Raw genomic sequence first — 12,739 nt, forward strand, 5'->3', positions numbered from 1 at the left:
GTCTTCATTTGCCCAGACCAGAGTTCTCTCTTTTCTTCTCATGGGTGCGCTACTGGGCTTTATGGACACTATGGAAAGTTCGCAACCATGCAGTTTTTTGGTGATGCGGTTTTTTCTGCCTTTTCTTTTTTTCGGTACTCCCTGCATCAATCTTTCTTCGATTGTATGCAGGTTGACCAAATAGATCATGATGTATATATGTCTTATATTGACATCTTCGGTTGATGTACTTTGGGACTATCTACTTTGGATAGTCATATTGTAAATCTAATATACTTATGATTCCACTAAAAAAAGTGTGTGTGTGTGTGTGTGTGTGTGTGTGAGAGAGAGAGAGAGAGAGAGAGAGAGAGAAAGGCTGATAAAACTAATGGCCTGATTGAGTACGGTGAAGAAGTGTAACAAACTTAATGTCTATAGTTCCATTGAGCATGTCTTTGGCCTGAGCTCAAGCCAATTCCCAAAATGATAGATGGTAGTGACCTCGTTACCTTTATTTCGTAGGTTACAACATTATAAACTATACAAAACATTTTAAATGTTCATGTAAAAATCGAGTTTGAAATGTTAGGGAATGGTAGACCTGCTTTTGGTGACTGTCAACTGGCTTGGATTTGAATTCATGCGGTAATGCTAAACGCAATAACTCAGTCTATGGGATGTTCTGCATCTGATTTCTGTAAGATCTAAAATTGTAATTATTAAAATACATTGATTTCCCATTGTTAACATCAGTCAAATCTGGGAAAAGAGATGCTCTGGGGGGGGATCTTTTGGCATGAGATTGGATCTGAAAAGATGCCCAAATCCAGTTAATATTACATATGGAGTTCCCTCAGTTGCTGGTGAGAAATTAGGGTTCTGGTGGAGGCTATCATCTTCTTGACCCTTTTCAGCCTCAGCAATCACAATTCTTTGCCTCTAGACAGCAAATCAAAGCAGGCTTCCAAAAAGCTGGTGGGCTGTCTTTTCCTTGTTAAAAGCACATAGGAGGCTGTAACAAGAATGAGAGCACTTCAAAACATCACTCACCCACTATTCAAATGTGTGGGCATGGTCATGGGCGTGGGTCCTGGGCAACACCCGAGCCCATGCCCATGTACTCTTAACATCAAAACACATAATTACAGACAGAATTATGCAAAGTACGTGGCTGATGATGTCAAATTCGACAAAACCTGCAGCAAGTGAGAGTTCTAAGCCACCAAAAAACAAAAATAGAAAAGCTAGAAGATCAAAACAATTGACTAGAAGTAAAAATTGAAAAACACAACATTTCATAAAAGAAAATTGGTATATAAAAACAAAATTGGTACATGCCTTCTGAAACATAGAAGTAAACATACCTCAAGTTGCTGCTCTGTAAAAGAATCCCTTTGGAACTCCCACATATCAGAATGAGTATGCCTAAAATCGCCAATGGTTTTGGTGACAGTCCCCCGGACGGGCCAAGGCTCAGCAGAAAATTCAGCTAACAACGTGACCATGTCCGGAAGCCACCTGAAAACATGTAGTTATTGTTTTATAAGAAAATATTTTCATGTTACACCTTTCCACAACCTTGCAAGACATGTTGAACTCTTAGAAAGAAGCATGCCTGGGCATATCATATGGTACAGATGATATCGCTGCAGAGAGTCCAAGCACAACACCATGAATGGTTTGTATCCTCTGAGCACCTTCATTCTTCGATCTAGACACATAAAGAAAAACTGTACAGATGAGATGAGACCATAACAAGATTTCCAGAAGACAGTGCAAGTAATCTCCTATAAGAGAGAGAGAGAGAGAGAGAGAGAGAGAGGTGATAGCTAAGGAGATATAATGTACCTGTTAGACCTGTCTCGTTTGAGCAGAGCAGCTTCATCTGTTATTTTTTGGCGAAAAGGCTTTGCAAATGTTATCTCAGCTCCCTTCATCATGCCTGACAGTGTTTTTGCTGCTGCTTCACGTACCTATATTTCAAAAACATTGAGCAGAAGTAACAGAACCTGATTAGCTATTTGATTTTAACAGGACTATGTATCTCTTCAAGCCATTTACTAGAATCCTACCTCCAGCTGTGGGTCAGATATCAGATCGACTACTTTCTCCCATAGTGACTGCTGGTCAAGGCTTGACAAGATAAACTTGTGCCTGTAGATAATGACAAACCATATGCTCAGTGATTTATAACATCTGGCAGTGAGGTAGCTTAACAGTAGATTATATTTAGCCCTTAGAGGCTGGTTTTTGTTAACTAATAGAAGGATTTTTTTCCTGGGAAAAAAACACGTAAGGAATGTAAGTGTGCAAACATGTGGACAGGCATGTACATGCACACATTTGCATGCATGTAAGCATGTATTATAATAATACAATAAATGCTTGTGCATGAGAAAGATATAATATACCTGTACATAAAAGGCTGCAAAAATGTTAGAAAGGCTACTCGCGTATGCCAATAATTGTCATTTGCTGCAGTCAGTGCAACTTCGACCACTTGTGGGAGATGTGAGACCGGGAAGGGTTGCCGTTGCATGTACCTCATCACAGACCTCGCTAGCGATGATAAATCCTTTTCTGAAGTTTGCTATTGCATCATAAAGAGAAAACATGCTTAAAAATTTACATATCATAGTTTGTTGGAACGTTTAGAACCTACAATATGTTCTGCAAAGTCAAGGTATTACAGGAAGCAAGAAGGGGGGATTTATGCTAACATCATTACTTTTACCCCCACATTTTGCTCCCCACAGATTTCATGTCCATATCAGGAGGGAGCCTATTGGAAAAAGCTAATCCATGCAAGCCCATGGCCAAACAACCGAGACATTTAACACACGTTTCTCTTCATTTCAAAAAAGGCATATTCTGATGCTTTTTTTTCGAAAGAAAAAGGCTTATATTGCATAAGAAAAGGTATACTTTAATGCTTCACAATAACTCAAAAACTGTGGTGAGTATTCACCTGCAACGACAGTGTCGGATAGATAAGTCTAACGACCACGTTCATCAGAGTGTGCGCTCGTCCTGATTGGATTGCTGAGGCTAGGAAATAAAGAATCTGTAAAAGAAATGCATTCAAGTCAGTACAAGAGGTATTATGCAGTAAAGCAAGTGAGAAAACGGGTTAATCATTTTTCCCCAAAAAAAAGTATCCATATATATTTGTTTCCTTCGAAAACAACATCCCCCCCCCGCTGTCCACTGCCCGGTGACCGGTGTCCCTGGTCCGAGTTTACTTCTGACCCGAGTTTACTTTAATGGCAGCCGCGGAGATCCGACGACGCGCGAGTCTAGATGTGATTGCCCAGCATCCTATGCCATTGATCCCAACACTACAACCCCGTGTGACTTAGTCATGAGCCGAGCCCCCCCCCCCCCCCCCCCCCCCCCCCCCCCCAAAAAAAAAAAAACAATATATATGTGTGTGTGTGTGTGTTTTTGCGACATACCGTTTCCATTTGTCTCACAGGCTCTTTATTTTTTTTCTTCCGTACTTCATCTTCTTTGCTGCTCAAAGCTTCGCCACTGGTAGCAGTGCGGTCTGCATTTATAATCTTTTTGGTCGCCTCCATGGCTTTGCTGATCAACAATGAGCACGTCTGTTCACTCACATGCTCAACATGGACACCTTCATTTCCTCGATGTTTCACCGAATAAAGATGCAGGTTAGACAGTAAGAGGCACAACACACTTCCCACAGAGCGACGCACCTGAAAACAAAAACCCAATTCTGTAGTAAGATGAACTGCTGCATCATCAATAGACTATTCTTATGAATTCGGCTGCTGGGATAACATCAATAAGGCCAGGTTCACAACTTTCCCACTGGAATAGGTGGAACGTGTTGGGCCAATCACGGGATGTGTCCGGCCCTTACAACCATACACAACACTTGTAAAAAAAGTTGCCTGAACAACATCAGCAAAATAGGCCTAGCTCTGGTGGTGAAGTGTTAGCCTTCCTAGTCAATGGCAGGAGTTTCCCAGCAGCTACGTGAAGAGATGAAGAATCCAGCTTTCCTAGGCCAAAGACCTTTTTTAACCCTTTCAAGTTTCATTTGGTGAGCCCTTCTCCAGCTTCTGCCCAGACACTGTGAATTGGCTTCTTGCATGATCACCAGACAACCCAATCAAAAGTTTTCATGTTGGGGTCGTGGGATTTTGTCCAGAGAGAAAACTGTAAAACCAGCCTAATTCGAAATAATTTTAGATTCAGCACATTTACTTCTATTTGGGGATAGAACAGCAACTTTGAAGCAATCCATATGCAGCTTTCCTAGGTCAAAGACCTTTTTTTAAACGCTTTCAAGTTTCACTTGGTGAGCCCTTCTCCAGCTCGGCCTTCTTGCTTGATCACCAGACAACCCAATCAAAAGTTTCCATGTTGTGGTTGTGGGATTTTGCCCATAGAGAAAACTACCAAACCAGCCTAATTCTAGTAGAGAAGAAATAAATTTAGATTCAGCACATTTTCTTTTATTTGGGGATAGAACTGCAGCTTTGAACCAATCCATATCCACTCCTTGTTAAGAATTTCAGACTTTTGAAGTGCTGTGTGTGTGCGTGCGCGCGCGCGCGCGTGTTGTGTGGTGTGTGGTGGGTGGGTGGGTGTGTGGTGTGTGGTGTGTGTGGTGGGTGTATGTTGTGGTGTGTGGTGTGAGTCGGTGGGTGGGTCGGGGTGTGTGTGTGAGATGCGACATGTGTGCCATTGCAAAGGCCACTAACTCTTCGGAAATGTTAATATTAGGTTAGTATTGAACTCCATAGAGCCAATGTTCAGGTGAACTTGAAAACATGCATACCTGAGGTGCAGAATGGTTTAGCAGGCGCAAAACTTCGTTAAGAACATCTGATTGAAACGTGATCTCTTCCGGTAAAGAGTATGCAGGAAGCAGCTCGACCAAAGCTGCACGAAGAAACATAAGCTTCCTTGCTATAAAAGTAGTGGAGGATTTCTCAGGAACACAGCCCACCACACACTGTAGAACCTTGGGACGCAAAATGGGCGCACGGCTCCCATTCCGTCCCTTGCCACCTACTGCAAAGCGAATGCAGGCCGCCCATTCAGATGCCGAGTCGAGAGTGGGCAGCATGAGAAACTTCTGAAACAACCGGCAAATCCAGTCCTCCCAAGCATTGAGAACACATTCTGCATCCGAATGCAGAATCCCTGCCATTATCTCGGCTGCAATGCACTGCTTTCCTCGATCCTCAGAAGCGCTGGGCACCTCCTCTAGTGGCCCATGAAGCACTTTCAGTACAACAGATCCGAACTTTTGCACAAGCCGTTTGAAAAGCTTCGCAAAAGTCGGTGAAAACTGCTCGCCTTGCATGTCAGCATCCCACGTTTGTGTGTGTGGCCACTCACGCATGTATGTCGGCATAAACGATGTCAAACCTGCATCAGACATGTGTTGTGTAGAGTACCCATCTTCTTCACCCGACTGCCTATCAATAGCTAGCTTATTGACTACATTTTCTCCGAATTTCTGATCATATAGTACATTGGCCATGCTGTTTTCAAAGGAAAATCCATTGCTCTCGGAGTTGCATATTTCTTCGGGTGAGAATCTCAATGAGCCACCATCCTTGACATCCCCACGGGGGGTTGCTTCCAAAAGAAAAAGTAAAGCAATCACTGAGAGAGGTCTCAGTGGTGGAAGCTCACTTTTAAGGTTATTCAGAAACCCACCTAATCACAAACACAATCTAGATGTTTACATACCAACCATCAACTTAATCTGGCTGTTACACAGTAATTACTCTAGAACAAAACAAATTAAAGTGGACTGCATCCACATACCAGCAACCGAGTATCTCAAATCGGAAACGATGTCTTCACAAGGCTTTTCATAATCCGTGACTGGCAACACAAGAAAAAGGAGTATGCCATGTGCCATTAGATTGTACCTGTCACAAACAGAAAGCCGCAACATGTATAATTATCACTCTCTCCTCACAAATAAGCATAGCACAACCGTCCTGGGTAACATGACAATCAAGTGAAATGATAATCACCCGTAACACACAAGTCACCAGGTATAACACAACAGCATGCAATGAGAAAGAACTCACCGCCAGTGGATTGTGATGGAGTCGCCTTTTAGAAGATCTCTCACATAAGATACCATAGAACTATAAGTCATGCAGTCTGAGCTCTCACTATCTCCTTGATTAATGTATGCTTTTGCTGGTACCCCGCCAAAGGAAGTGTTGAACACAATAAAGAGCTGTTCGCAAAATTATATTTAGTCAACAAAACATGGCAAAAAAAAATCAAAAGAAAAGCAGTATATTTCTCGACTGAGGCTATCAAAATGTATCCCTCCCCACCCCCCTCCAAAAAAAAAAATGGAAGTGCCTTGTGTATGGTGTTCACACACCATACATGCCTTAGAGATGCAATCAACCAGCATAAAATAGCATTGAAGAGCAGTCGGCCAGCATAGTGGGCACCAAACAGCAGCAATCGACCAGCACATGTGTGAAATGCACAACAGTTAATGCTGATTTTTCTCAATCGTGAGGCCAACAGCATCACATATGCACCAACCAGCAACATCCCTCTCATATATAGGGGCCCCTTGGTCCTTTGCATAAAACACGTCATTCACAAGAATTCAGCAAAGAAGTTCAAGAGAACATGTGTGCTTGAGATCCCCCAGGGTTCTTGGACCATACAATCAGCCTCAAGAACTCCGTGCTTCAGTCCAAGGCAGCATAGAAGATCATCTCATCTTCAGCCAACATATGTGCATATCCTCAACAATTCTGGATTTGCATAAGTGGCTTCATAGAGTCTTCTACAGTACTATTGGTTCCGCACATGATTCAACCTGCGTTCGGTCTTCCTCGTCCTTGCATTGGGAGTCCAAATTCATCATTGTACAAAGTTCTCCAAATAAATACAAGCAAATACTCTTGCTTGCACGAGGGGGGCCCTTCAGTGTGGGTAATTGGGACCCAATCTGGCATCGACTCTCATCTTCTGGGAGGGGCCGGATTTTCTCTCAAGATCAGCCGCCGCAGGCACCTTGAATGCAAGCCTAGGTGAGATTAGCAGTTTACTACAGGAGGCAACATAGAGCAGATTGGTTCGATTCTTGAGCAAGAGAGGAGCATCTGCCAAGGCCTTGCTTCTCTTCAGCAACTTCAAGAAAGCTCCTCTCAGATAGCCCATGGATTGAGGGTCAGTTGGCTACCGCCCGTACTGAGCTCAAATCCATAGAGAAGTGGAGGGTGGAGTACAGATACCATGCCAGAGCTTCCTTTTGGACGCAGGCGGGAGATAGGGTCGCTAAGGATTTCTTTGAGATTGCAGGCCCCCACATGCGGACAGATGGTTGCGAGGCCAGGATCTATCTATCGTTTGCACGAGAGCGGGTCTAGTGGCATACGAGAGAGGTGGTTTCCCCTGCTTTCCGGACTTTCCTACTGACTCTCTTCACAGCCGAGGAGCTAGCGGAGGCCTTGATTGCACTTCCTAGGGGAAAATGCCTAGGAGCGGACGGGCTTCCAGTTTCCTTGTTTCTTTGTCACTGGGATCTCATGGAAGGCGGCCTTACAGAAACCTTCAATGAGATTATAACTAACTACGGGTGCCATGCCAGAGAGGCTATCAGAGGGTTTGATCCACTTGATTCCCAAGAGGGCGGTGATAGATTGGAGATTCGGCAGTGGAGACCCATCACCCTCCTCAGGACCCCTTACAAGATTTTAGCCAAGGTGGCTGTCCAGCAGTGATGCCGCCTTCTACCTCCTCCTCCACATCCCGAACAGCCCAGCAATGCTCCAATCAGCACCAAAACACAACAGTCCCGAATGCTCTCACCGTGTCAAAATCTTCAAGCCACCTAGGGCTATGATACCATGTCAAAATGGGCAGCGGAAATGAGACAAAGTACTGAGTGCAGAAGTACAGAAATGAAAGAGAGGACCTGGACCAGCCCACGACTGGATATTATCCATTTGGCCAGTAGAGACTCCAATCGGCCAACACATAACAAGTCGGCCAGCAGCAAAATGAGTCGGCCAGGAGAAAAACAGTCGGCCACCTCATACAGTCCCCCCACGACTAGCAAAAAACTAGGAAAAATATGGACGATGAGGAAAAATAGAGAAACTCCTAACCGGGCGGGCACACCAACAACAGAGGCCCTCACTCTTTACTTTGTAATATGGTACAAACAGGAGATGACTGCTAACATGAACATGGGAAGGGCACCCGTAGACACCAAAATAGCCTCCAACATGAGATGATATATGCTAACAATACCTGAGGCAAGATCCACTGCAGCTTCCTACGAAGATGCAGTTTTACTAGGACCACTTTATGAGGTTTACAGAAGACGGCTTCATTCAAAAGCCTAGCTATCTTAATAGTCACATGCCATGAGGATTACAATCGGCCAGATGAGAGTCTCATCACATTGCCTGAGGGTGGAGACTGAGCAGCAGAGGGCATTGCCACAGAGAACAGGATCTGCCAGTTCTGTTCACTAGAGGTCAAGAAATAGGAGCACTACCTTTCAGATGCCCAATGTACTAAGAGATACAAGGAGATTCCATTTCCCCTTTAGGGAAAGATTTGGGCCGCTGTCTCGGGTTTGATTTCCCAGACTAGCAATGCCTGGGAGTCTGGGACTTTACTTGATTGAGATGTGCTGCCACACAGATCAACTATGCAAACAAGCACAGAGGGAGACCCGTCACCCCACATACCTCACAGCCCACCATCACAAGTTTCTTTCGCCTGACAGAGCATGTGCCACAGGTTCTCACTTGTCCAAGGAGATGTTCACCCAACAGCTTCGGATCCGAGAGATCTCCAAAGATACAACAAAAGTGCCCCTCCATAAGCAGTGGATGTGGAGAGCCTCTATATAGTCATAGATGTTGAGAACCCACTTTGATCCCCTCATATTGTATCATTGTAGCATTGTACCGGTGGCACTTACAGGGCTGTTGTTTCTTCTCTCAGCTCTAGTTGGGGTTTTTTATCATGTTTTTTCCATGATTCTATCACTTCATGGACACATTGTAACCCTTTTGGTCTCATAGACCCTTTGGTCTTTTGTGGACATTAATAGAACTTTCTTCTTCTTCCTCTCATAGTCTTTTGCCCAAAAAAAAACCCCCGAGGTGACCAGACATCGTACCCGTGAGCAAGAGGAGCCCCAGCTCAGGCACACCTGCCAATGCCTTACCCACATCACCCATCAGCGAGGGGTCGCCATTGAGAAACCATGCCAGATGCGACTGGCCTGATGTCCACATCCACCCAAGTGCAAACCCTCAACACAGCAACTCCAGATCCAGTATAAGAACCACCCCCCCTAGCAAAGGATGTGTCTCACCCCATAGATGTAGATGTGGATGGCATGGAGACACCAACTACATGATGTACATATATCCCAAGGCCCAAAGCCTTGGGGTTTAGCTAGGCAGCATTATTTTGTCTTTTTCATCTACTTACCATTTTTTTGTAACACAATCTTTGTAATCCCTTATGTCTCAAAGACCTTATGGTCTTTTGAAGAGGATTAATATAACTCTCTCTCTCTATCTATCTCTCTCTCTCTCTCTCTCTCTCTCTCTCCACCAAATTGTGGCTATTTGATACGCTTGTCACACCGACCCTCCTGTACGGAGCTCCAATTTGGGGACCAAGTATACATCACAGATCTCAGAGAGGGACAGATGAGGGATGGAGGCAAATGGAGAGACCACTGATTATGATGATTGCCTGCATGATTCGGAGCAAATCATCAGTACCACATGAGATTGTTCGGGTTGAGCTGGGTGCCCCACCAGTAGTAACCGAGACCCTATTCCAGCGGCTATGGGAGCTCCCTCAGCAGAGGTACTCCCGATTGGCATTGACCTCATCCATACAGTTGGCAAAGGATGGAGATACTCATTGTTGGTACGCTCAGATGAGATCAGGTTTGACCTACATGGTTTGCGGATAGAGGCACTACCACCCTTTTAGTACAGTCTAGATTGTCCATTTTTGGATCTCACCCGCTTAGAGCAAAACCGCGTGATCAGGATGGATATCATCAAAGTGGACACAGAGAGGACATGAACTAGCCCCCTTGAGCCCTTGGGCACGAAAATGGCTCATTACAAGAGCCATTTTCTACACCTCTCACCGGATGATTTTATCACCCCCGGCGTACATGGATGTACACCTATCACATGGGATACGTTGTGCCATTGGACAGATCCAGACCTCATCACACCAGCTGCGGATTGAGACAAGGCAATATGTGCATCAGATCTTGGATGACCGCATTTGTCAGCTATGCTACCAGGAGGCAGAGACAAGAGCACTACATTTGCCGATGTACAGTCTATTATGAGATCCGAGGGAGATATCACTGCCTCTTCCGAGAGGGTTTTGGGACGTTACGCAGGGTCATGGAGTTTGAGGATCAGAGATGCCTGGGATTGTTCCTACTTGAGATCAAGAGACACAGAGAGACCCTCTTGGCAGACAGGAGACCGAGCCATGATGTACCTAGACAGAGGACCCTGACAGATTTCTTCGGCACCAGCACCAGCAACCCAGCCCACACACCTCCTGATACCTCCTCCATTGGGCCATCATGGCACCGACCACGCTCCCAGGGAGTCACCACTGATAGAGCAGTTATCTTATGTCGTGCCCGTCGGCCACGCCCACCAGGATCAACCACGGCATCCTCACCATCGCCAGATCAGAGCCATTAGTGCTCGGCATTGGAGGCGCCTACCTCGCTTCTACGACCTCTCCATTCTAGACAGCCCCATGGCGGAGATACTTGATCTAAGGAGAGGGCAACACTTCAACTGATCAGCATACATGGATCTACCTGATATACATTTTTCAGTATTTTCCAGTATTTTCTACTCAGTAACATCTCGGAGTCTTACAATTCTGTTCTTATAACTGTAGGACAATTAGTTTATTGTACTTTTTAGTCTCATTTAGTTGTTCTCTTTGATAAGACACCAACTTCAGATGTACTCTCAGTTTTGGTCTCATAGGCCACTATGGCCTCTTAGAGACGTTAATATATCATTTCATTTCATTTCTCCCATAAGATCAGACGGATATTTCACTATCAGGGCTTTGGACCCTTATCCTAGATCATGGAGAGTAACTAGATCAGAGTCTATGCAAGCCTTATGCTCTTTGTACATGGATCAGCCCTAGCATCTCAGCTTTAGTATTTTAGCTTTGTCATTTTCTTTCATTTTATTAAACAAGATGATGGATTCCATGGACATGATGTAATCCTTTTGGTCTCATAGGTCATTTTGGCCTTTTGGAGACACTAATATAAATTTCTTCTTTGTGTGTGTGTGTGTGTGTGTGTGTGTGTGTGTGTGTGGATGAGATATTGGACACTCCACTATTTGGAAGGTTAGGAACCATACTATGTTTCGACAGCCTTCTCTGGATGCTTACTCTTTCTTTTGTGCCAATCTTCGCCATTCCCTACATGACTGTCAACAGTTGGAGGCTGACATACCACAGTTTGAAGTCTTTTTCTACTGTTTTTAGCTTTCTTCCTTGGATGATTTATCTCTGAAGTACACCCCCCCCCCCCCCCCCCCATCCATATTGTTTTTTGGTAATAGAGGACTGGCTTTTACAACCAAAAAAAAAAAAAAAGGTGTGTGTGTGTGTGTGTGTGTAAAATATATGATTCAATTATAATTCCACATCTGTATGACAAGAGAAGGTTGAATACCACCTCATTTATGGCATCTTGAGCTTCAACGGATTCATGATGAGCACTGCAAGAGTCAATCCGATCATATGGTATCAGACTTTTCAATCCAAACTTATCTATCATTCGAAGTTTTATACTCCTGGCTTAATTCTACCTTTCAAAGCTCCATGCTTCCAGTCTTAATTCTATTATTAGATTAACTTAAACTATCTAAAAAAACAATATTCAAATGAGAATATATGCATCTGGCCACAATACCTGCCCAGCAGAGCCAATAAGAAAGACGTCAACCCAGTCCAATCCTGCACAAATTCCAGTCAACAATAATATCAAATATCAGCATAAAAATAGGCCTTTTCCTGACATACACCCCAGAAAGATATATTTGTATTTATAGTTATGATTACCTGTTTACTCATTTAATCACACACAACACACGCATGCGTGCACTCTCACTCACTCTTTTAAACCATAAATATATACATAATAAACATTTAACGCATATGTTTGTATGTATATGTATATACACACGTATATATGCATACAGTGCACATGTTTTCTTTTGTAGCAGATCTGGAAATGATCATGTGGCCTGACCCCATGCAAAATACTACACCTTTGACATGAGTATGTTTCACAAGATCCTAAAGCTGACTCCTTGGTTGCTTTGGGATCTTGCAAAGTTTTTGTTAACAAGGGCATGCACTTCCTGACTAGTAATGGGTATCGCTGCAGCATATTTCACAGCTCTTGGATTGACATACAATATTGAACTAAAGAAGGGTGACCCCACTTATACCTGCCTAAGGTGCCGTATTACTGGCCTTGACATGAGTATTTCACAAGATCCTAATGCTGACTCTTTCGTTGCTTTGGGATCTTGCAAAGTTTTTGTTAACAAGGGCATGCACTTCTTGACTAGTAATGGGTATCGCTGCAACATATTCTTCAGATTTCTTCCAGCATCTCTGCAAAATTGAATGAAGTTCTTCCTAAGACAGGATAATCATAGCACATTTCAAGACAAAT

General features: G+C 43.9%; 1 protein-coding gene across 1 annotated transcript in view; it reads right to left on the reverse strand.

Annotated features, from left to right (window-relative positions):
• Nucleotides 1–473: 473 nt before the first annotated feature.
• The window catches only part of LOC147622421 (proteasome activator subunit 4-like), a 41,634-nt gene continuing 29,368 nt past the window's right edge, over nucleotides 474–12,739 (reverse strand). The window contains exons 22-35 of the mRNA XM_086821975.1: nucleotides 12,510–12,678; nucleotides 11,969–12,012; nucleotides 11,732–11,774; nucleotides 6,063–6,217; nucleotides 5,791–5,897; nucleotides 4,790–5,679; nucleotides 3,438–3,698; nucleotides 2,951–3,046; nucleotides 2,394–2,572; nucleotides 2,055–2,136; nucleotides 1,831–1,955; nucleotides 1,598–1,693; nucleotides 1,347–1,500; nucleotides 474–1,178 (exon numbers count right to left, since the gene is read on the reverse strand). Of these exons, the coding sequence (XP_086678101.1) occupies nucleotides 1,137–1,178; nucleotides 1,347–1,500; nucleotides 1,598–1,693; nucleotides 1,831–1,955; nucleotides 2,055–2,136; nucleotides 2,394–2,572; nucleotides 2,951–3,046; nucleotides 3,438–3,698; nucleotides 4,790–5,679; nucleotides 5,791–5,897; nucleotides 6,063–6,217; nucleotides 11,732–11,774; nucleotides 11,969–12,012; nucleotides 12,510–12,678 (2,443 nt within the window). The 3' untranslated portion in view covers nucleotides 474–1,136. The remainder of the gene's footprint in view (nucleotides 1,179–1,346; nucleotides 1,501–1,597; nucleotides 1,694–1,830; nucleotides 1,956–2,054; nucleotides 2,137–2,393; nucleotides 2,573–2,950; nucleotides 3,047–3,437; nucleotides 3,699–4,789; nucleotides 5,680–5,790; nucleotides 5,898–6,062; nucleotides 6,218–11,731; nucleotides 11,775–11,968; nucleotides 12,013–12,509; nucleotides 12,679–12,739) is intronic.

This window comes from Cibotium barometz, chromosome 28, assembly GCF_041138505.1.
Source record: "Cibotium barometz isolate CiBa-2024 chromosome 28, ASM4113850v1, whole genome shotgun sequence".
NCBI classification, from domain to species: Eukaryota; Viridiplantae; Streptophyta; class Polypodiopsida; order Cyatheales; family Cibotiaceae; genus Cibotium; species Cibotium barometz.